At 48.5% G+C, this 23,801-nt stretch overlaps 1 protein-coding gene across 3 annotated transcripts in view; it reads left to right on the top strand.

The window, feature by feature from the left end:
• Positions 1-16,749, top strand: part of ZHX2 (zinc fingers and homeoboxes 2) — a 135,245-nt gene extending 118,496 nt beyond the window's left edge. For 2 of the 3 annotated variants that reach the window (XM_058668511.1, XM_058668512.1), the window contains 2 exons: positions 936-3,657; positions 16,404-16,749. In XM_058668511.1, the coding sequence (XP_058524494.1) occupies positions 1,143-3,653 (2,511 nt within the window). In that variant the 5' untranslated portion in view covers positions 936-1,142 and the 3' untranslated portion in view covers positions 3,654-3,657; positions 16,404-16,749. Of the gene's footprint in view, positions 1-935; positions 3,659-16,403 lie in introns of those variants that run through there. The other variant, XM_004580706.2, reaches the window with a different exon arrangement.
• The last annotated feature ends 7,052 nt before the right edge of the window (positions 16,750-23,801 follow it).

Below are 23,801 nucleotides of genomic sequence, written 5' to 3'. Positions count from 1 at the left end.
TGTTCTGCCACAATGCCTGCCCCACAGCCATGTTTTAAATCAGCAATCTGCTCCATATCTCTAAAAATTCAAGGGAAGTGAAATATTTGTAGTGATGAATTCCCCCCGCCTTTTAGTGTTTTTCTACATTGGTTAAAGGGATTATTTTACCTTTATGGCAAGAAACAACTTTTTGATATCCCTTTTTATATGTTTATTATTTATTTGTATTGAAACAGCAGATGGGATTTACAGAGAGAAAAATCTTGTATTCTCTGGTTCACTCCCCAAATGACCACAATGGCTGCAATGGCCACAATGACAGGAGATGAACTGATCTGAAGCCAGGAGCCTCCTCCAGGTCTCCACACAAGTGCAGGGTCCCAAGGCTTTGGACCATCCTCTACTGCTTTCCCAGGCCACAAGCAGGGAGCTGGTTGGGAAGTGCAGCATCTAGGAACAAAGCCAGTGCCATGGAGATCCCAGTGCTGGCAAGGTGAGGATTTAGCCATTGAGTCATTACACCAGACCCTCATATCCTTTTTCTAACGTCCTTATAAATCCTGCCTACACCCTAGGTGAGCAGCTTCCCTCAAAGGTACCATAAAGAAAAACCTCCTGCACATTCAGAAGCATTTCATCAGCCACCCTTCCCATTTTCAGAAGATCTTGGTGCCTGTTTATTCTTCTGTGTCCCTCTGTCTCTAACGGTAGAGTGGTGACCGCCGTCTGTGTTTGTTTTGCTGTAGGCCTGTCTCTGCTTTGGTTCTCAGAGACAGGAAGAGAAGAATGTAACCTTGTGTAAACACCCCACTCTCACAGCCTCTGTGCTTAGGTACACAAGTGTTTGATTTGGGTGCCAGTTGAGAAGGGTCATAGGGGCAACTGAGACAGACCTGTGTGGTCTTCCACATTGTGCAGAGGCACTGACCCCCATCTTTGTTCTTGTCCCACAGATCACGATGCTCCCTGATGTGTCTAGTGATTGGTGCAGTGAAAAGTTTCTGTGCTGAAATCGTTCTGAAAACTCAGAGGAGGCTTCAGCAGTCAAGGGAAGCCAAAGCCATTGGCGGGGGGGATAAAGCCCAAAGTCTTTTATCCAGTTTGTTCCAAGAGTCTCAGTGCCCTCTCTAAAGCAAAGCCATTGCACACCAGTGGGCAGCATGGCGAGCAAACGAAAATCAACAACTCCGTGCATGGTTAGGACATCACAAGTGGTACAACAGGAGGTGCCCGAAGAAGCAGACGGGGCCAAAGAAAAAGGCATCGGCACGCCACAGCCTAACGCAGCCAAGGACAGCTGGGGAGCCGAACCTGACAACTCTTCCAAAGAAAATGAAGTGATCGAGGTGAAACCTACAGGGGAAAACCAGTCCAAAAAGCTCCAAGGTGGTTATGAGTGCAAATACTGCCCCTACTCCACGCAGAACCTGAACGAATTCACAGAGCATGTGGACATGCAGCACCCCAATGTGATTCTCAACCCCCTCTACGTGTGTGCCGAATGTAACTTCACCACCAAAAAGTACGACTCCTTGTCAGACCACAACGCCAAGTTCCACCCTGGGGAGACCAACTTCAAGCTCAAGTTGATCAAGCGCAATAACCAAACTGTGTTGGAGCAGTCCATTGAAACCACCAACCACGTGGTGGCCATCACCGCCAGTGGCCCCAGAGGTGGTGACATCGACCCTGGGATCCCAGTGAGTAAAACCCCAATCATGAAGCCAGGGAAGCCAAAAGCAGAGACCAAGAAGGTACCCAAGAAACCCGAGGAAGCTACCCCTGAGTGCCAGGTGGAAGGGACTGCCCGCCTGGTAACAGACACCGCCGAGATCCTCTCACGACTTGGAGGTGTGGAGCTCCTCCAAGACACGTTAGGACACGTCATGCCTTCTGTACAGCTGCCACCAAATATTAACCTTGTTCCCAAGGTCCCTGTCCCACTGAATACTACCAAATACAACTCGGCCCTGGACACAAACGCAACCATGATCAACTCCTTCAACAAGTTCCCCTACCCAACCCAGGCAGAGTTGTCCTGGCTCACAGCTGCCTCCAAGCACCCAGAAGAACATATCAGAATCTGGTTTGCCACCCAACGCTTGAAACACGGCATCAGCTGGTCCCCAGAGGAGGTGGAGGAGGCCCGGAAGAAGATGTTTAATGGCACCATCCAATCAGTTCCCCCAACAATCACTGTGCTACCTGCCCAGCTGGCCCCAACCAAAATGTCACAGCCCATCCTACAGACTGCTCTCCCATGTCAGATCCTTGGCCAGACCAGCCTGGTGCTCACTCAGGTGACCAGCGGCTCCACAACTGTATCTTGCGCGCCCATCACATTGGCCGTGGCCGGAGTGACCAACCACGGCCAGAAGAGACCTTTGGTGACTCCCCAGGCCGCCCCCGAGCCCAAGCGTCCACACATCACCCAGGTGCCAGAGCCCCCACCCAAGGTTGCCACCTGCCCGCTCACCCCAGCCAGTGACCGCAAGAAGACGAAGGAGCAGATCGCACATCTGAAGGCCAGCTTTCTCCAGAGCCAGTTTCCTGATGATGCTGAAGTCTACCGGCTCATCGAAGTCACCGGCCTGGCCAGAAGCGAGATCAAGAAGTGGTTCAGTGACCACCGCTATCGGTGCCAGAGAGGCATCGTCCACATCACCAGCGAATCCCTTGCCAAAGACCAGCTGGCCCTCACAGCCTCCCGCCATGGTCGCACGTACCATGCCTACCCAGACTTTGCCCCTCAGAAGTTCAAAGAGAAAACACAGGGTCAGGTTAAGATCCTGGAAGACAGCTTTTTGAAAAGCTCATTTCCTCCGCAAGCAGAACTGGATCGGCTCAGGGTGGAGACCAAGCTGAGCAGGAGAGAGATTGACTCCTGGTTCTCTGAGAGGCGGAAGCTGCGGGACAGCATGGAACAAGCTGTCTTGGATTCCATGGGGTCTGGCGCCAAAGGTCCGGATGTGGCGGCTCCCAATGGTGCTCTGTCTAGGCTTGAGCAGCTCACCGGAGCCCAGTTAGCCAGCTCTCTGCCCAGCACTTCACCAGCCATGACACAAAGTCAAGAGCAGGTTCATCTCCTGAGGAGTACCTTTGCAAGAACCCAGTGGCCTACTCCCCAGGAGTACGACCAGCTAGCAGCCAAGACTGGCCTGGTCCGAACTGAGATTGTGCGTTGGTTCAAGGAGAACAGATGCTTGTTAAAAACTGGAACCTTGGAGTGGTTGGAGCAGTACCAGCCACAGCACGTGGTGGACGATCACGGCTATGATACTGTGGCAAGGAAAGCAGTAAAACCCAGAGCCGAGAGCCCAAAGAACAGGAGCGAGACGGGGCAGCAGTATTACAAGGACCCCAAAAAGCTCTGTGAAGAGGACCTGGAGAAGTTGCTACCAAGGGTGAAAGTGGGCAGTGAGCCAGCGAAAGATTGTTTACCAGCCAAGCCCTCTGAGGCCGCCCTGGCAAGGTCCGAGGGCAGCCGCCGGGATAGCCACGGCAGCAGGGAGAACGAAGAGTCAGGCGTGATGGACTATGTGGAGGTGACAGTGGGGGAAGAGGACACCGTCTCAGACAGGTTGGATAGTTGGAGTCACACCGCAGCAGGAGCAACGGAGCTGGCCGACTCAGACTCCGATGGTATGCCAGCAGAGCCTGGACAGGCCTAGACAGGTAATCCCACGTATGCCCCCTAAGACCCAGGGGGAAGGTTGCTTTCCTTGATTCCTATTGTGGGGTTAAAATAGGTGTTGGGGACACAGTGATGTTGGCACAGATGATTTTTTTTAACTTTTTAATTGATTAACTGATTTTTATATAAGATTATAAACATAAAATCTTTTACAATTAATCCATTTTTAACTGAAAACTATCCATATAGATTAACAGTGGTCATGAACATGTATCCAATATGCCAGTGACATATTAAGTATGTCACTACATATCTCCTATGCAAAACTTCTTAGAAGTAGACAAGTGTCAGACTTTGGAATGGGATAGCTCGGGGCCAGGACCTAAGATATAGCCTGAAATCCATTTGTGTTTTGCAGACATCAGTTCCATAGTCTGAAGGTAAATTCATGCGATACATTAAATAATTTCGTGTATGACACCAGGTTGTGGGTTTTCCACTTGTGGCTTCTTGACACTTCAAATAGGTTGGGTTTTGCAGCATTTTGGATTCAAGTTTCCAACAGGGGAGGTTCAGCAGCTGTTTGTCATTGCAAGGTGGTGCTGTGAAATATCTCTACGCAGTGCAGTGGTTTAAGGGAGTTCAGGGGTCTAGGCATTGCTGCCATTTCTCTTTATGGATAAGTTTCTTTTAAATATCAGAAAGAAAAATTGAGGCTGACAAGCTCATACCCTTGTTTGCAAGCCCATGCTAAGAGTGATGACCCTGTTACCCATTGTTTAGACTTCGGCCTTCAGGCCCCTCTATCCCTGCAACTCTTAGAGCAACACATCTTCTCCTGGCCTTGTATTCCTTGCCATAAGACACAACTGTCAGAAGGCTATGCACATGCTTTCATCATCCTGTTTCCTCTTTGCTTGCCAGCTTTTGTTAAGAGCAAGTTCTCAGGTTTTCCAAGTGCGGTGGTCACCTGCCAGCCTTTGCAAATGCCCGCTGTTTGCCTTGTTGAGGCTAAAAGAAGAGTTGAGTCCCCCTCAACAACCCCTTTAAATCTGAAAGAGGATGGTGTCAGGAGGGCCAGGGAAGGGCGGTTACCATGGTTACTAATGGCTGTGTCATCCACATCATGGGAATTGGTGCCAGTGCTTTCCCCAGAGGTCACTGCAAACCAAGGCCCAAGGACAGCAGCTTGCCCAGTGGTGGGGTGAGAAAAGGGAGTGGGGCCAGGAGGAGGGTACAGGAAGTGAAGGTCTTCCTGTGGCAGCAGGCTTCCAGAGCATCCTGCACAAGGGAAGAGGGGATAGAAAAAATTTGCCAGGATGGCCTTGCTTCACTAGAGATCACTTAAAAAGCCATCCTTCAAAATATTGAGATAAAGGCCAGAGCCTTCAGAATAGCTGTAAGTCCCCAAAGGGAGTCCTGCAAGATGCCATGCCCTTGCATTAATGAGCTGAGACGACTGTGGCTGACACCTCACCCACCCCTGCACCTGGTCAACTAGTACAATCCTCTGCCAGCCTGTGTTAACCATTCCAGCAGGTTCCAGCAGGTTCCAGCAGCTGTGTGATGAGCACACAGTCCCATAATGCCAATCAGAGATTCTCCCCCTACCTCACAGCAGGGTGTGCCCCAGACCCAAGCAGATGGCTGCAAAGCTACCTTGGCTTCCTCCCTCTCTGGCCATTTTCCTGCCTTCTTAGAAGATGCTACCCATCTAGCCCATGTATCCCTCATAGAAATGATGGAGCAAGTCACTCGTACACCTGTGTGCTACTCACTTGCCATGTTCCCCGTGCCTGAATCTCCCCTGATCCACAACACCGTCTACATGGTTGCTTTTTCCCTCCTACCCCAGTAGAGCCAGCAAGATCCCATTCCATAGTCAACACTTTTCCAACCCCTAATGTGTGTGCCAGATACCATGCTGGGCGGTAGGGATGATGAGGGGAAAGTGACAGTCAGGAGAGCCTGTTCACGTGGAACTCAGTCACACCATGAAGGGAGGAAACGGCCCCTGTGCCTGGATGCCTGTGAGGTGCATACATGGTGACTGTGTGGGAGGGCCTACAGATGGGGAGCTTCCTGGAGGAAGGGACATGCAATTTGGAAATGAGGTCCTGGAGAAGAGTTAGCCAGGGGGTCCAAACAAGATAGAGAAAAATGAGGCAAGGTCCACGAGAGAGGCAAAGATGGTGCCGTTGAGGCCCCAAGTTTGCCATGGCCAAAAAGTCAAGCTGGGGCACTCTAATGGGTGCAAGTTGTCCAGACGAGCCATGTGTGCTGAGTCTAACTCCAAAGATACTAAGCACCCCTGCACCACCAGTGAGCTCAGGGAGCTCCATCCGAAGCAGCAGCCTGTTGGGGCCCCACTCCCCCAGCTCATGTCACCCCCTCCAATTGGAAATGATCATCCAGGTGTGCTGTTGCTTTACTCGTCCCCTCTGAGGCCCCAAGGAAGGATAGTTGGGAGAAAGAAAACCAAACTCATGAATAGAAGTCCTGGGGAACAGGGACAACTGGGAAAGAAGGGGGAGAATCCTTCAGGTAGCTCCAGCCATGCACTTGGCCAAGCCTGGTCTGCCTTCATTCTCGAAGAGGGGTGGCGTTTTGCCTTCTGCTTTTGTTTTCGTTCTCTTTTTATTTTATTTTTATTTCATAGCCTTCATTATTATTATTATTATCATTTTATGACACAGTTTCATAGGCCCTAGGGTTTCCCACACCCCCTCCCCAATTCCCTCCCCCCTCACTGAGTTCCTCTATATTATTACTATACTATAGTTCTTCATACACAATCATATGTCCATCATTGTGGGCATGGACAATGGCAGAGTCCAGCTTCCTATTGTCAAGATACAATAAACAGTTTCATTGGAGTCCATCTTTGGTCTGGAAGTAGAGATGCATACTACATTGTATCCTCACATGTGGATATGACAATCTCCATTTCACAGTTACTACACATTCCCTTAAATGAAAACATCACAATACAAAATCAGCAATAGGAAGAAAAATAGAAATTTACAATGCCATGATGTTAAATAACATATGTCTTCATTACACAGCTACTATACATTCCCTTAAATGAAAAATATCACAACACAAAATCAACAGGAAGAAAAAAGAAATTAACAATGCCATGAACTTAAATAACATGCTGCTGAATGATTGATGTGTTCCTGAAGAAATGAAAAAGAAAATCAAGAACCTTCTTGAAGAAAATGATGCTACTGTATAATCTATTTGAAGAGATGAAACTAAAAAAAAATCAAAATCCATGAGATACACTTTCCACTGATCTTTGTTGGTGAAATATGTCTCATAGGCAACAAATAGATGGGTTTTGGTTTTTTTTTAATCCAGTTCACTAATCTATGACATTTGATTGATTAGTTTAAGCCATTTACATTCAGGGTTAATATGAATGGGTAGTAATTTGGTCCTGTCATTTTAGCAATGGGTTGTTTGTTGATTTAATCTTCTGTTGCTATTTTACTGGGATGTTCTACACATTTGCTTTTTCTCTGTCAAGAAAACATGTTTAAGTATCATTTGTAGGGCAGGTTTGGAAGAGGCAAATTCTTTCAACTTTTCTTTACTGTGGAAGAATTTTATTTCATTTTCAAAGACAAATGAAAATTTTGCTGGGTACATTATCCTGAACTGACAGTTTTTTGCTTTTAGAATCTGGAATATGTCACTCCATTCTCTTCTGGCCTGTAGATTTTCCTGTGAGAAGTCTCCTGCAAGTTTAACTGGAAATCCTTTATATGTCAATTGATTTTTTTCTCATGAGCACATTTAAGGATCTTTTCCTTATGTTCGATTGAAGAGAGCTTGATTATCATGTGTCATAGTGAAGATCATTTTTGGTCAAGCCTGTTGAGAGTTCTGTGCCCCTCCTAGATGTTGTTTCCCAATTCTTTCTCTAGATTAGGGAAATTTTCCCTTATTATTTCATTCACTAAACCTTTAATCCCAGTTTCTCTTTCTGCACCTTCTGGGACTCCCATAACTCTTATATTAGGCCTTTTAATAGTGTCTTTAAATTCTTGAATACCTTTTTTGGCCTGATCCAGCTCTGCTTCCAGATTTTTGTTTGTTGCCCCTGGTGACAGGAAATATCTTCTAATTCTGAGATTCTTTCTTCTGCCTCCTTCATTCTATGTTGGAGATTCTCCACTGTACTTTTAGTTTGCTCTACTGTATTCTTCATTTCTGATATGTTAGCTTTCATTGGATTCACTGCTGTTATTTGCTGTGTAACAGATTCCTTAAATTCCTTGAATGCCTGCTTTATGTATTTCTCATTGTTGATAAGAAGCTTTATAACAAGTATTTTAAATTCTGTATCCCCCATTTTCTCAATGCCTTCCTCAGTGAACTCTGAGGTTGGCTTAGGGTTTTGCTTCTTTGCAGGGGAATCTTCAGTAATATTCATTGTGCCACCGTCGTCTTCTTTTGCTCTTGGTCATTGTACTTCCGGTTATCAGATTCTTCTTGGGGCAGGTTTCTAAGCTCTGTCACCCACAGGTCTACAGTTCAATTTTACTTATTGCAGTTGATACATAGCTCTTTGTTTGCAGTCACTTGTGCCACTACCTCCAGTGAGTTCCAGGTTTGGGTTCTTCTTATGTTAGATTTCCACCATAATCTCCGCAGCCCCAGCTCCTGGCTCACCAATCTCCACCTCCTGTGACACCGTGCTGAGGCTGCACTGTTGTCTGTATAACCTTTCTCCCACTTCCAGTTGGAGCAGGTCCCAGGATTAGGGGGACACCAGGTGTCCTTTACAGCTAAGTTGTTGTTGGTACTGATCTTGTCAGAACCTATTGGCCATTATGTCTGAGGGCCACACGGACCTATTTTGACCTGTACAATGCCAAAGTCACTATTATTTTCCTGTAGAAATAATACTGCAATGCACTAAGCTCAGCGACTTCGCTCCCAGTTCAGCACACTGAACTGAGCTCACTGTTGTCCCTGCAGTCTTAAAGTTTTTCACACTGTACAAAATGGTGCCCAATTCAGCTCTAGGGTGCGGACTGGGTTGTGAAATTCACCCTGTTCCCACACTGCCGGTCTGGGACTTGCTGCTCTGTCTCTGCTCCTGGTCAAATCAAACAGACCAGCAGGATGGGCAGTTCTTTGTCTGAGTTTAGCTCCTGAGCTCCCGGTAAACGTTCCTTCCCATCTTGTTGTTGTTGGAGTTCTGGCTGCTGGTGGAGTTTCTTCCAGATCTGTTACGTAGGCATAGGGGCTGAAGCACTTGGGCCATCTTCTGTTGCTTTGCCCTGGATGTTAGCAGAGAGTTATATGGGAAGTAGAACAGCTAGGATACGAACCAGTGTCCCTATGGAAAGCCAGCACAGCAGGTGGCAGCTTAAGCCAGCACACCACAACCACAACACCATGAGACTCTATTTTTATAACTCTGGAAACTGGCACTCAGGGACCCAGCCAGGAGCCCTCACTCCTACTACCACTCACTCTACCTCTTCCTCTTTACACAAAGTCTCCATTTCTGATTGGACACTTTCACCAGTAGGCGCAGAAGGAGGGACACCCAGGGATTTTTTAGCTGCCTTTTGAACTAAGGTCAGACAATTTAGAGATGGAGGACCCACCAGTATCCCCCAAAAAAACAGAGACCGGAGACACTGTTGTGTATTTCTTTGTGGTAAATGACCCAAGTATGAGCTGGAATTGGTGTTCAGAGATGTGCAGCACCCAGCCATCCCAGGCACCCTCACAACTTCTGGCATCTCGGAGGCCTATGGCATGGAGGATAGAGTTGCAGTTGCGCCAAACTTTTTCTCCCAACAACTGGACAGAGACATCTGGTTTTTTTTTTTTAAGATTTTTTTTGGGGGGGCCCAGCGCAGTGGCCTAGCGGCTAGGGTCCTCGCCTTGAACGCCCCGGTTCTAATCCTGGCAGCTCCACTTCCCATCCAGCTCCCTGCTTGTGGCCTGGGAGAGCAGTCGAGGACGGCCCAAAGATTTGGGACCCTGCACCCGCGTGGGAGACCCGGAAGAGGTTCCGGGTTCCCGGCTTCGGATCGGTGCGCACCGGCCGTTGTGGCTCACTTGTGGAGTGAATCATCGGACGGAAGATCTTCCTCTCTGTCTCTCCTCCTCTCTGTATATCTGACTTTGTAATAAAATAAATAAATCTTTAAAAAAAAAAGATTTTTTTTTATTGGAAAGGAAGATATACAGAGAGGAGGAGAGACAGAGAGGAAGATTTTTCCGTCTGCTGATTCACTCCCCAGGTGGTCACAACAACCGGAGATAAGCCGATCCAAAGCCAGGAGCCAAGAACGTCTTCCGTGTCTCCCACATGGGTGTAGGTTCCCAAAGCTTTAGTCTGTCCTCGACTGCTTTCCCAGTCCACAAGCAGGAAGCTGGATAGGAAGCAGGGCCACTGGGACGTGAACTGGCACCCATATGGGATCTCGGTGCGTACAAGGCAAGGACTTAAGTCACCAAAGCTACTGTGCCAGGCCCTGGAGACATCTCTTACAGAAGATTTTTGGTTTGAGGGTGGAGTTGGGGAGTGACATCTCTCCAAATTGCTTCAGTTTTGCAAAGCAAGCATATAGTGTCTTGAAATTCATAGGCAGTTGCTAATAGGCCAAGGTCAGTGTAGATTCATTCAGAAACCTGCAGTCATTGAGTTCCACTGTTACATATATGAGGATCATGACCCAGAGAGCTGGAGAAGAAAACCTGAAGAAGAAAACAGAGGATATGTGGCTTCTGTGGTTTGGGCTCCTTGCTGTGCATGCAAGGCTTTAGACAGTGCCTGGCTCACTCCCAGCCCACTTCAGCCTCAAGGTGAACCACAAAGATGGGGAATGGTTCCCAGCCTTTGTCTCAATTCAGTCTCTTTGTCCAAGCATCCCGTCAAGAGAGGCCTGTGCTAACCAGAGGCTGAAAAACAAATGTCTCCTCTCCTAAAACTGAGACAACCTAATTGAGCAATACATTGTCAAGCACATGTCTTGGTATTGGGCCAAATGAGACAGCCATCACCGCTGCTAACAAGGGCTGCATTTATTGGTGTGTGCTGCCCCATCAGCATTCTTCTAAGCATGTCGATGATGTCACATGGCCTTGATAAAAACCCTCTGAGGTACAGACAGATTTTTCTCCACTTTGCAAAGTGCAAAACTGAGGCTCAGAGGCAATGCCAAATGTGTCCCAAGTTATTCAGCTAGCAGTCACTGGAGGTATAGCCACTTTCCATTTGTCAAGCCCACCAGACAGTCCACAACCTCTCCCATGAGGGCCCCCTCCAGAGCCTTGGAACCAACAAACAGAACAGGGTCGTCTCTCACTTCTGTTTTGGAATGGGAATTAAAACACACTTTATCCAATCATAAAGCAATAACTTAAAAGCTCTATCTTTGGGCCAGGTGCTGTGTTGCAATGTCTTTGACAAAGCCCCTACCTACCCTGAGCTCATTCCAAGGAAAAAGAGGCCTGAGCAGGAACGTACCTGTATGTCTTCAAGAAAGACACAAACTTTGTGAAATGTCAAAAAAAAATGTTTCCATGGTTCAGCTTGCTCAGAATATTTTGGGCTTTTTTCTATTCTATCCTGCCTACAATTAAATGTATGCATCCCACATTCTGTTGTGATTAGCTACCTAAATACCAGTATTTGACTGGTTGAGTAAAGGAATGAAGGAATGAATGAGGATGTTGTCATTATCTGTTTCCCTATCTCTCTCCCACCAAACGCTTGAAGGCAGAGAGCGTATGTCAGTCATTTCTGAATCCCCAGAGTGAATTCCCAAAAGATGTTTGGTCAGTACTGCTTTGTTGAAATGACCTGGACATTAACCAAGGCCATCGTTGGCTATCTAGAATGTGGTATTTCAGCCCTTTTGCTTCTCCTGGTTGGTTGGTTGGTTGGTTGGTTGGTTGGTTGGCTTTCCGTTGTCCTTTCACCCCTAATGACTGAGAGCAGTCAGAGGAGAGTTACTAGGGACAGTTGCCCCCATGTATGTGAGCAGCTTGAGAAGAAGGTGTATTGGAGAATCTCTCCCGGGTACATACCGAATGGTACTTCTCAGGGAATGTTTAGCCTCTCCTCCCTCTTCCCTAGTGGAGAGCTCACTGATACACTGCTAAGTGCCTCATTCCAGACTGTTTTGCCCTAGGAATTCTCACCATGGCCTTGGGCAGCTTGCAGCAAACTAACAACTGTGAAATCCAAGCCCCTTCATTTTCAGAGTAAAGATCCCTAAGGAGGGGAAGCATCCAGCCCAGAGACATTCCTAATGAGTGAGTACTTGGTCCACTCATCACCAAGGATTTGTGGATTGCCAGCTGTGTGCCAGGATCTGGAAGGCTTCAGTGCCCAGCATGTGTGGTTCAATACCTAACCAGGAATGAAACTTCCTTTTTTAAGATTTATTTATTTTATTGGAAAGGCAGAAGAAGACACAAAGAAAGATTTTCAATCCACTGATTCACTTCCCAAATGACTACAATGGCCAGAGCTGAGCCAATCCAAGACCAGGAGCGTGGAATTTCTTCCAGATCTCCCATTTGGGTACAGGCCCCCAAAGACTTAAACCATCCTTTGTTGCTTTCTCGGGACATAAGTAGGGAGCTGGATGGGAAGTAAAGCAGCCAGGACACAAACAAGCATCCAAGTAGGATATTTGCTGGAAGAGGATTAACCAGTTGAGCCATCACATCAGCCCTCGGAAATGAAATTCTCATCAAACAAAATGAAAAATCGCCATGCTGACAAGTGAAACAAAGGTTCACACTACTATTCAAGTATAATATAGGCAAGCTAAGCCTGGTGAAAGGTTTGGATGAACTAAAATCCGAAGGGCTGAGCCAGCAGATAGGAATTGGCTGAGCACAAAAGAGAGAGCAGCATTCTGGGACAAATAAACAAAATACTGCCAGACCCAGGGCAGGCAGAGGAAACTGATGCACGAGTGTACTAAAAGCAGCCAGTGTGTGAATTCATGCTCCACAGAAGTGCAGGAGTTCAAACCCAGATGTTAGATAGATTCACACATCATCAAATTTGCCTTTGAAATCCCTTCATCTCTGTCATAAAGGAAGCTGTGTGTGGCTCTGTGTGTGACCCTGGAGAGAAAGCTCAAGACCCTCTGTGCTGCTCAAGGAAGGAGCAACAATCGCGTCAACATGTGGGTGCCTGAGCATTCTGAGCTTTCTACCTACGTTTTAATGGAGGATGGATGCTGGAAAATTCTAGAGTGCTATGCATTTTACTTTACTCTTTTATTATTATATTAATCTTTAATTATTAAGTTTCCATAACCTCACAGTGTCCTGCATCAGTCAGCGAGGCTGCCATCACAGAATAGCCTGGACAGCTTAAACAGCAGATATCTACTTGTCCAGGTCCTGGAATGGTGGAAATTCAGATTAAGGGGCTGCCACACTTGGTTCCTGCTGAGGCATCTCTCCTTGGCTTGTGAACAGCCACCTTCTTGCTACCTATTCCCTTTGTCTTTTCCTTTGGCATTCACCCTTTGACATCTCTTCTTTTTGTAAAGATATTGATCTATTAGATTAGGATTCAATCACCCACCCTAAATTACTTCCCTAGAGACCCCAATCTCCGAGTGGAGTTAGGGCTTACAGTATGAATTCAGTGAATTCTATTACACTTTACTGGAGTGTCCAGTGTTGTCAAGATTGCAAGGGGATGACATCATTGAAAGCCCTGGAATGAGGTTCTGAGGTTAGCATCAGCACCTGCTCACGTGATAGATTTGAAGTTGCTACCTGCCAGGGTTAACATCAGCACCTTCTCACATGATGCAGATCTGAACTTGCTCACTGCTTTCCCGGAAGAATTTGACCCACTTCCTGCCTTTCCAAGTTCAGGTTTTTATTGGGCTCCATTTGTATGAGCTCATACCCTTGGGTGTTTACTGCATCTCAGAGGGGTGGGGATGGGGAGCCTGGCCCCCCAACAAGGGGTGATATCCACTGACAGGGAAAGGGCAGGAGAGCCAAGGCTGTTCTTACATGGGCTGCCCTGTGGGCTTCCCCCCAAGCAGTTTTGGGCAGTCTTGCTGGCTTCTGAATCACAGCAGATCGCCCAAAACTGTCTTGGAGAAGATTGGCTGGATGAACCAGAGCTGCCCGAAGCCTAGCACCAGGGTGACCCAGGGCATGTCAAGTGTTCTTCATTCACTGGGAAATTGCCCAGTTCCCTTCCATGCCAACATTTTGCCTTTCTCAGTTCTGACTGAAATCAGACTGAGGCCTCCAAAGAACGTTGTCAAGAGGATGATCTTATATGAAGTGTTGTTACTCCCAGAAAGAGAAAAGTAGACACAAGGAATTCTCAGAAGGTGCTGGAGGTGTTTGGTGGTGGATTGTGGCGCCAATTGTTTGCATCTGTCTAAACACACCAAAGTGCATACATTAGTTGCCTACAGTTTTTCATGTATTTACAGCTCAGTGAAACTTGGACAGAGGCGGGGGAAAATGGACAGAGAGGAAAGACATTACCTGCAGGGGAGCTACAGTTAAACTGAAAAAGCAGATTTCTTCATAGAACAACAACAACGTAGAAACTAATTGACTTCTAGATGACCATGATACAATATGCACAGCAGACACTCAATAGGTGAACAGTGGCTACTGTCCCACACCTCTCCAGGAAAGAAAAGAAATAAAAGATACCTTGAAAAGCTTGAGGGAAAAATGCAATTAAAAAGCCAGTTTATTATAGTGTGTGGAACTATTTTTGAAATCCACGCGTCCATTTTTTTTTTCATCCAGTGTTTTTTCCATGAGCTCCTTGAAGACCTGTTCTCATGATGGAGATTAGAGCTCTCCAGAGTGGTTTTGTCTCTCCTGGAGCACAACTTTTCTCTTCCAACTCCCCAGAGCCCCGGGGAAAAGCCTACAGGGAAAATGTTAAATAAACAGCAACCTGTCACATGGGGAAAGAATTCTGGGTTTTTTTTCCCAGGTTTCCCCAAAGGATAAAGACCTTCTGAGTACTTTTTAGCATATTAAGTCATCCCCAGTACTGAAAGGGAGAGCTGGGGGGCACGCTGAGTTTCCTGCCTGGGGACATGTTAGAGCCAGCACACGCAAACATGCACTTGAAAGAAATGTCCCTCTAGGGGCCACAGCCAAAGACCCAGGGCCTTGAGCTCTCCAGAGCTGAGCTGGGGTGACACAAAAGGGTGAATGGCTGTGAGAGGCAGGAGGCCCATAGAGCAGTCCAGGGGAAGTAGCAAAAACTGCAGTGCAGACACAGTGAGGATCCCTAGAAGACCCTGCCCCACAGAGACGTGCCCCCTGCCACCAGCCTCCTGTAATAGCCGCCACTCTCACAGCATCATGCCCCATGCTCCACTGTGATGTCCATTCATTATCCAATGCCTGTGAGCAGAGCCTGCAGGGAGGGCCCTCAGGGCTTAACAATGAGCATGACAGGTACTGTCCACCTCCTCCTGGGCCCTCTGAAGTCATCCCCATGACAGCTGGGCCAACAGCTCCAGCGTGGGAAAACGCCACCCCAGGAGCGGTGGGAGCAACAGCCTTGCTGAGGAAGTAGCAGGCAGCTGCGGTCTGCACCTGCTGGAGGGGGACCCAGCTCCAGCTGCATCCCTGGAGGAGAAGTTACACGCAGGGTGGCACCAGGGGCTAGAGGAGGCTTGGCGAGTAAACAGCAAACTCAGGCTGGAGCTGACCCCACAGGGCCTCAAGCTACAGGACTGAAAGGTTTTAGTGGAGGAGCATGCTAGGCCAGATCACACTGTGCTATGGGAGGCAAGCCCTGGCTCGAGAGGGTCTAGGACCTATGTTGGGCAGCCTGGGCTGGAAACACGTTCAGGAGAGACTGTCCACTCCTGGAGGAGAGGGGAAGTTTGAAGGGTTGAGGTCAGGTCGCTGCCAGGTGTATCAGGTGTGGGAGAAACAGGAGCTGCTACCACTCTTGTCACAATCAGGATCTGCCGGGTGTCTGGGGACTGTGCAGTGGTGAACACATCATGTTTTCCTCCCCAGGCAGCGATGTGGGGCAGCATCACCTCTAACGGTACCCTGTTGCTATTAGTGCTGATGACTGGATAGCTTATGGGGTAAAAACAGACCCCCAGAGCAAACCCCAGCATCTGTCTCCATCCCCATCTCAGTACCTGAGAAAGCTCCAGCAAGTGGCATTTTGTGTACATGAGACCAAACACAGTGAGCGTGGACCTCTCAGTCTAGTATCATCCATCAGTGTCAGTGGTTCCTAGTGGCTGGCTGGGTGGGGAATACACCCTTGCTCTCCTCCCCACACCATCCTCTCTCCCCTTCCCCGGGATGATGCAACCTCCCAGGACTAAGACTGGGTGCTGCAGCTCCCGTATGTGATTTGGCATTGTCCACATTTCATGGGGCAAAAGCCAAGCCCTGGAGAAATCAAGTCCCATGGATCATGAAGTGGGAAGTGAGACCCAGGTTTGCTCATTTCCAGGGCCTGGCAGGAGGCACTGCACCCCGGTACCTCTCCAGCAATCAGAAAAAGGGGTCTGGTGGTAAGGAAGGACACAGCCAGCCCTTCTGTCCCCAAGCCTGATGCCGGAGCCTGTCCCCCAACATCAGACCACGCAGAGTAAACACCATTCTAAGCCCACCCAGCACGGGAGGCTGTCTGTCTCCACTCCAAGTGTGGTCCGCCCCCGGGGGTGACCCCAACTGCGCCAGGAGAGCCAGGTAACACTAAGCCTAAGCCATCTGGGTGCGCTTTCTGACCTCTGCTTGTGTGTCATCCTTCCAGGAGGCGTCAGAACTGCTGCGCTGGTGACTCTGAAGAAAGAAGAGAACTCGCCTACCTGACCAGGGGCCGGGCTTGCCAGGGGACTCCCAGCGCACATGGCCGACTATGGGTGCCCTGGAGGCGCGGGAGCTCGGATCACCCACTGGCCCCTTGAAGATGCCAGATGGAAACTGCCCACAGTGCCAAAGCCCTACTACTGCATTTTCAATGGGTCCCTGTACATAGTAGCTGCCTAGCCCGGCGCCTCTTGCTCTACTGGAAACGATTTATACAATGTGGGAATTTTATTACCTTTTTAATCAAGGGCGACTTCTTTTTCCACTTCTCTATTGTATGTCTTGTTTTTCGTTTGTTTTGGGGTGTTTTGTTTTGTTTTGTTTTGTTTTCTGGAGGGAGGACTAACCACCACACTTTTTCTCTTTTGCTTTTTTATTTGACTAATACAGGGGAGGGAACGTTAGTTTTAGTGCCATTGTCTCTCCTGGATTGTGGGTAGGGAGAGTTTCTTTTTAAAGGTAGCTGGAAACGTGGGCCTGCGATTTCTGGGTGGGAAGGGCTGAGGTGCAGGTCTCTGGCTCAGTGGGGAGAGGGTTTACAAATGGCAGATCTCCGGACCACAGCCATCCACAGTTCTTCCCACTGGCCACACCTGCGGGGGGACGCCCTGCCTTCAACACAGGCCAGGCTCTCTTCACTGCCAACAGCTAGGTCTCACTCCCCGACTGTATGACCTTCTATTGCCAGCCACAGTCAGGGGCTCCTTCCCCCGCCCACCCCAGAGCTTCTGTTTAAATACCAGCAGAACGGGCTCTGACACCTGTTAGCATTACCGTAACAGTTACGAGATGAAAGCAAACCATCTTCCTATCTAGATGGTACAAAGATGAATAAATTTAGTTTTCATTTCTCTTCTTAACTGCCTTTCTTGGTGTGGTATTGGAGAAGATTTCAACAGGAAGCCCCACCATGAATTGATTTCTTTGTGTGTTTGCTTTTGGGCCAATTTTAGATACCTGAGTGCACTTTTTTTTCCAACTTAATCCTAACTTTTGAAGAAGATGTAAATGTTGCAATATGAATTATGTCTGCAATCCCTTTCCAGCCCTTTCCCCTGCCCCCCGCCCATTTGAGTACACTGCACAAACAAAATATTAGGGAGTTTGAATAAAACCGATTTTTTCTAACTTGTTGCGCATTTGTTGTAACTCAATAAAGCAGACTAAACGTTTTTCTAACCTGCTTCTCGGCTCCTGATTCTTCAATGGCTAGATGGCTCTCAAAGGAGCTGGGCATGAGGGACTCAGCCATCTCCTGTTGCCAGCTGAAGTCCTTGTTTCCCATCCTGGTGACATGGGGGTGAAGGGGAGGTGCAGTACAAGCTAAACTTCAACAACAGGCTGTTGCCTGAGTCCTTGTCTCTCGAACACCGTAAGGAAGTTACTGGCCCCCTTCTCCGGGTTCTTGGGAAACTGCTCCTTAAATACTGCAATGCATGGGAACAGGCGCCAGATGACCCACAGAGGCCCTGCTCACCCTCACTGACCACAGGTAAGTCATGCCGCCCTGGGCTGCTGCTGACCCCACTGGGATACTGTCATCTCTCCAAGGTTGTGCTTCTTCCATGTTATTTCATTTTATTTGAAAAGCAGTGAGAGAGAGATGGACAGAGATCTTCCATTGCTGGTTCACGCTCCCAGATGCCCCTTCACAGCCAGAACTAGGCCACAGTGAAGCCAGGAGCCTGCACTTGCGTTGTTTAAAAGCATTTTTGCAAGCAGTTGCAGCCAACGTCTCCTGGTTTTTGCCCACGCTGGCTTCCCTGCTGACACCACCAGCACCTGGACCTTTGCGCCCCTCATCACCCCCATGCTGTCCTGCCCTTCCAGCCCATTAGGGCACATTTCCAGCACTTCCCCCCACCACTCAGCAGGCATCGCCTTCCCCTCCTGCTGGTCACCACTCCAGCAGCCAAGCTTACCACTTCGCAGCAATTTAAATTATTTCTTCAAGGCAGTGTGAGACACGCTCAAATCCCTGAAGAAACCGAAGGGAAAGTCCTGGTAAGTGGAAGGATGAGAATATACTGGACAGATGGCTGGGGCTCTCTTAGCCGTCCGCAGCAATGCCAAGTTTTCTCCCCCAACAGGGAGGAAAGGGTGGCAGCAGGAGAGGGCATCTGGCCTCCCGTTCAGATCCCTGCACCCACATCAGGATAGCTGGGTTCAGAGTCCAGCTCTGCCTCCTGACTTCTGTTTTGGGCAATGGGAACCCTGGGAGGCAACGGTGACAGCTAAGGAACTGAGTTCCTGCCACACATGTGAGAAACCTGGAAGAAGCTCCTGGCTCCTGGCTTCGGGTTAGCAGCTCCAGCGGTGGTGGCCACTTGGGGAGTGAACCAGTGGATGGCAGATTTTTCCCTGTGTCCCTCCTTCTTTCCATAAATCAGCTTTTCAAATAAATAAACTATAAAAAGAGAGAAAGAGAGAGGGTGACAGGAATGAGAAAAGTTCTTAGGGAGCAGGGTTGCCAGTGAAGTGAACAGGAAGGGGCTGCCGTCCACTGGTCACGTCTTCTGTCATACCTCTTTGCATTCCTGTCACCTCCTTTAAGGCAGCTCCTCTTTCCTTCGCCTCACCCAATTGTGGGGACTTTGCACTGTGCTGACCCACTTCCCTCCCACAAGGGGAGCCATGGAAACCCCAGCACTCTGTACCCAGAGGGTGCAGCACCAGGCCCAAGACACATGCAGAGCAGTTGATGCAGCGATAAAGAGCCGCCTTGGACCATTTAGTCTGTGGACATAATAATATTAGCCAGAAGCCACCAGTGCCAGAGTCCTTGCCAGCCAAAGGGTAGACAGCAAGATAAATAATAATAAAAATAACAATTTTTAAAAAGGACCAACAAAAGAAGGAAAAAATAATAGCGATAATGATGGTGGCCATGACGGTGATGGTGATTTTGATAATGATGACATCATTTGAGGCCCTAGTCCCTGCTATTCCAAAGGCTGGCTTCTTGTCATTACAGCTTCATAAACACCAATTTTTTTTCTCTCTTTTTAAAAGATTTATTTATTTTAAAGACAAAGTTGCAGAAAGAGAGAGAGAAACAGAAACAGACAGGTCTTCCTGCTGATTCACTCTCCAGATGGCCACAGCAACCAGCTAGATTAGACCAAAGCCTGGAGCATCTTCTGGCTCTCTACCATGGGTGGCGTCTCACCATCAGCTGCAGCATCAGGGAGCTGATTCTGAAGTGAAGCAGCTAAAACTTTTAGTGATTTCTGCTTATTTGAAAGACAGAGACAGGGCCTGGTGGCTGAAGTCCTCGCCTAGCACATGCTGGGATCCTATATGTGCGCCAGTTTGTGTCCCAGCTGCTCCACTTCTGACCCCACTCCCTGCCTGTGGCTGGGAAAACAGTCGAGGATGACCCAAAGCGTTGGGACCCTGCAACCACATGGGAAATCCAGAAAAAGCTCCTGGCTTCAGATCAGCTCAACTCTGGCCATCATGGCCACTCAGTGAGTGAACCAGCAAATAGAAAATCTTTCTCTCTGTAAATCTGCCTTTCCAATCAAAATAAATCTTAAAAAAAAAAAACAAGATCCCTAGATGCCTGACATATTCATCAAAGTTTGAGAAAAGCTCCTCCCTCCACTCATCCAACGCATTGGGTGGGTGACCAGTACATCTGGAATACCAGGCCTATGGCAAGGTGTAGATCTCCAGGCCTGGGAAGCAGGCAGCCAGAAGGAGGAGTGTAGTTGCCAGGCACTGGGGCCCTTGCCCTTCCAGGTGCCCCCAGTGCACAATCATTTGCAAACAACAGCACTTGGAAATGACAGCTGTCACTGGCCTGTCAATCCAGCCTGCATGCGACCAAGAAAGACGTCATTTCCTTCTTACCACTGCTCTGTGAGAGCTGCAGGCCTGACCCCTCACATCTGGACATGCAGAGAAACCCCCTGCAGCAACACCAGCACAATACATTAGTATTGCCTAATACTAATGAATCGAAAACACTTCTGGAGTCATGATGTGTTGCAAGCCAGGTCTCCTATAGGGTGTGGAAGGCACCCTTGAGTTTTTCTCGATTCAAGGAACACCAAATCTAAATGGAAATTAGAGTGTCCATCAGTATCTCGAAAGCCTTCACCCCACACAAGCCCCTAAAGCTCTCCAGACTCTCTCAGCCTGGCAGGAAAAAAGTGGAGCTCTGGGTCATCTGGATTTGTTAGAATGGATAATTTCACAAGAGCATAGGCCGGGTTTAGGGAGGTGTGGGGATTGTGACTAGCAGGAGCATGGGAAAGGGCAGGACAGACATACAGAGGGGGCCACTGGAAGGAGCCGTGGCCTTCAATGACATGACAACCTGGTAGGAATTGAGGCACAGGAATAAAAGTCTTCACATCATCCTCTCACCATCTGTACTCCCAAGAACCACAAAACTGGAAGTCTAAGGACCAGAGTTGGTCCATGCCAACAGATGGTCCAGCATGACTATGCATCAGTGGGCTAGTCCAACCATGGCAACTCCATACCATATTTGCTGTCAGGTCAAACACCCACAGCACACCCATAGGAGGCATTAACAATCAACCTCTTGGGGAATGGTCCAAGTGAGATGCACATGACCCAAGCTGGGCCAACCACAGTCATTCTTGAAATTGCAAGTAAGTGGCTTTGAAATGAGAGGTGTGAGAAAACTGGGCCACAGTACATAAGACACTTGGCCATGGATTGTATATAGAAGCTTACTTAATTCTCCTTCAGAAAACTACAGAGAAAATCAAATTCCCTTTTCATCACATTTTGGCTTCCTGGGACTATGCTTTTAAAACAGCTCCAGGACTGGAAACATGTGGGTCCCAGCTTCCTGGGGCCACATGAGCCAACTGCAGCAGCCAGCGTGGAAAAGAGCTGGAAAACCAACTACGCCATAACCTGCTATTAATAGCACAAGCTTCGGTGCCCATGTCACCACATGGCCTCACACTGCCCTCCAGCTGGCATGGATTGCTCTGAGCCCTGGCATAGACAGAAATGCAGTTAAGAGGCCAAGGACACGTGACTTGCCAGCATCCCCTGGACTGCACTCAGCAAGACCACCCCAAGATTCAGAGGCCCTGATTTCTTCCAGCTCTTGCTTTACCATGCCTGGGCTACACCACCCTGGGAAAGGCCATTTCTTCCCTCTCTTTGCATCCCAGTTTCTTCAGTTGAACACTGAGAGTTTAGATCCAATGGCCATGAACTCTCATCTCTCTTCTGAGACCCTGACAGACAGCCCCTGAAAAAACTCAGAGCCCAGCTTCCTTCCTTGACCCTCAACAAGAACCCTGGTGGACAGGGAGAGGTATTCAGCTCTTCAAGTATCTAGAAAGTGGCTCCAAAACTTGTCAGCAAGAAGACTGCTGTGAGCAGGCTCCCCTGGGAAAACTGGGAGAAGCAAGAGTATCCATGAGCTGTGTGTAATTCACCAGTAAGACAAGGGGATGAAAGACTGATGAGGAGGCTGTAGACAACTCTTCCCCCAACCCGGATCATATCACCCCCTATCCCCTCCCTAGCCCTGTCACCTTCACAGTGGCATTCGTTTAAGAAACAGAGATCCATTGTTTGGGGTCACTGCATCGACTGCTCAAAAAAAACAGCTGCCCTTGCACTGTGTCTGGATGCAGTCCTGTAGGCTGCAGGCATGCTCTCCACCCTGCAGAGGTGGACACACCTTGTAGGCACCCGCGTGAGAGCCAGACTCGGGGCTGGGCCAGCCTGGGCAGGGTGGATTCCTCTCTAAGGGATTGCTAAATCCCATGTGTGCTCCAGAGAAAATTCTGTATGGAACGCAGCGCCCGATCCTTTGGTGTGCAGCTCAGTAGTGTGTTGTAAGGATGACCGGGGCTCCGGGCAGTGAAGGACTTCCACGCGGCAGCGTTGCAATTCCTCGGCATGAAGAAATTGCATAACTTTCCACATCAGAGGAGTGAAGTTTGGACTTGAGAAGGATTTCTTCAAGGTTACAGTTAGGAGTCTGCCCAGTGCCCCTCAGCAGCTGAGAGTCAGAGCCAGGATTCAAAACCCAGGTCCCTCTGAGACCAACCACAACACGCCAACTCCTCATCAAGCGGCTGTCATGGCTCAGGACTGACGAGGACACGGCGAAACCTCATGGACACACACACACACGGTCTGTGCCTCCCCAACATCCATCCCACACACATACACAGATTTCTGCAGGCACTCCCACGCCCAGGAGTGGCCAGTCTCCTTTTCAGGAGTCTGGCTCTGGGGCTTGTGGTCATGGATGGCTGGGAACGGGAGGCATGGCAGGGGAGGGGAGTCTCAAAGATCTGCAGAGAGGAATCAAAACAGAGTGAACAACCTGGCTATTGGCTATCAGCTGGTTTCAAAAATCATCTCCTCCTTATTCCTGAGAACAAAGGACCAGGGCAGGAGGCTAAGGCAGTCTGCAACCCACATCAGGACTGTAAGACCCTCTCCAGTAAATGTTTATTGTATCTTGCCTTCCTAAAACAAATGTCCTTTCTATTTCTTCATATCACTTGAAAGACGTTGTAGGTGGGTTCATTAGGCTAGGCGATCCCTGAAGCAAGGATCATAGCTATTCATCTTTACAGCTCCAATGCCTAACAAACATTGAGGAAGGAAGAGATGGCGGGAAGGAGGGAGAGAGGGAGGGAGGGAGGGCGGGAGGGAGGGAGGGAGGGAGGGAGGGAGGGAGGGAGGAGACGAGCCAGAAGGGAAGGAGGAAAGAGTGTGGCCCCAGGTACATGCTCTGCATGTTTGTTGAATGAGTAAGTGAATGAACCTAGGTGAACTGTGAGAAGAGGTAGAACTGACTTGTTTCTTTTCACCATTATCCTGCTGATGCTGCCCTTAATATCGGGGGTAGAAGCATTTCAGATCCAGATCTAAAAATACCAAAGGATAGAACACTCTTTTGCATACCTCATTGGAAATGCTTGTATTGAAGAAACGTATTTTGGAGAGGGAGAGGATGGTGCCATGGAACAGTAGGCTAAGCCTCTAGCTTTGGCACTGTCATCCCATAAGGGCACCAGTACAAGTCCCAGCTGCTCCACTTCCAATCCAGCTCCCTGCTTACGACCAGGGAAGGCAGCAGAAGATGTCCAAGGCCTTGGGTCCTTGCGCCCATGTAGGAAATCCAGAAGAAGCTCCTGGCTTTCTAACCAGCCTAACTCTGGCCACTGTGGTCATTTGGGGAGTGAAACGGTGGTTGGAAGATTTATATCCGTGTGTGTGTGTGTGTGTGTGTGTGTGCCTCCTCTGTGCAACTCTGCCTTTAAAATAAAAATAAATAAACCTTTTAGAAAAAGAAATATATTTTGAATTCATATTTACACTAACA

This window comes from Ochotona princeps, chromosome 9 (assembly GCF_030435755.1).
Source record: "Ochotona princeps isolate mOchPri1 chromosome 9, mOchPri1.hap1, whole genome shotgun sequence".
Classification (NCBI taxonomy): domain Eukaryota; kingdom Metazoa; phylum Chordata; class Mammalia; order Lagomorpha; family Ochotonidae; genus Ochotona; species Ochotona princeps.
This window is presented reverse-complemented; position numbering and strand designations above follow the sequence as displayed.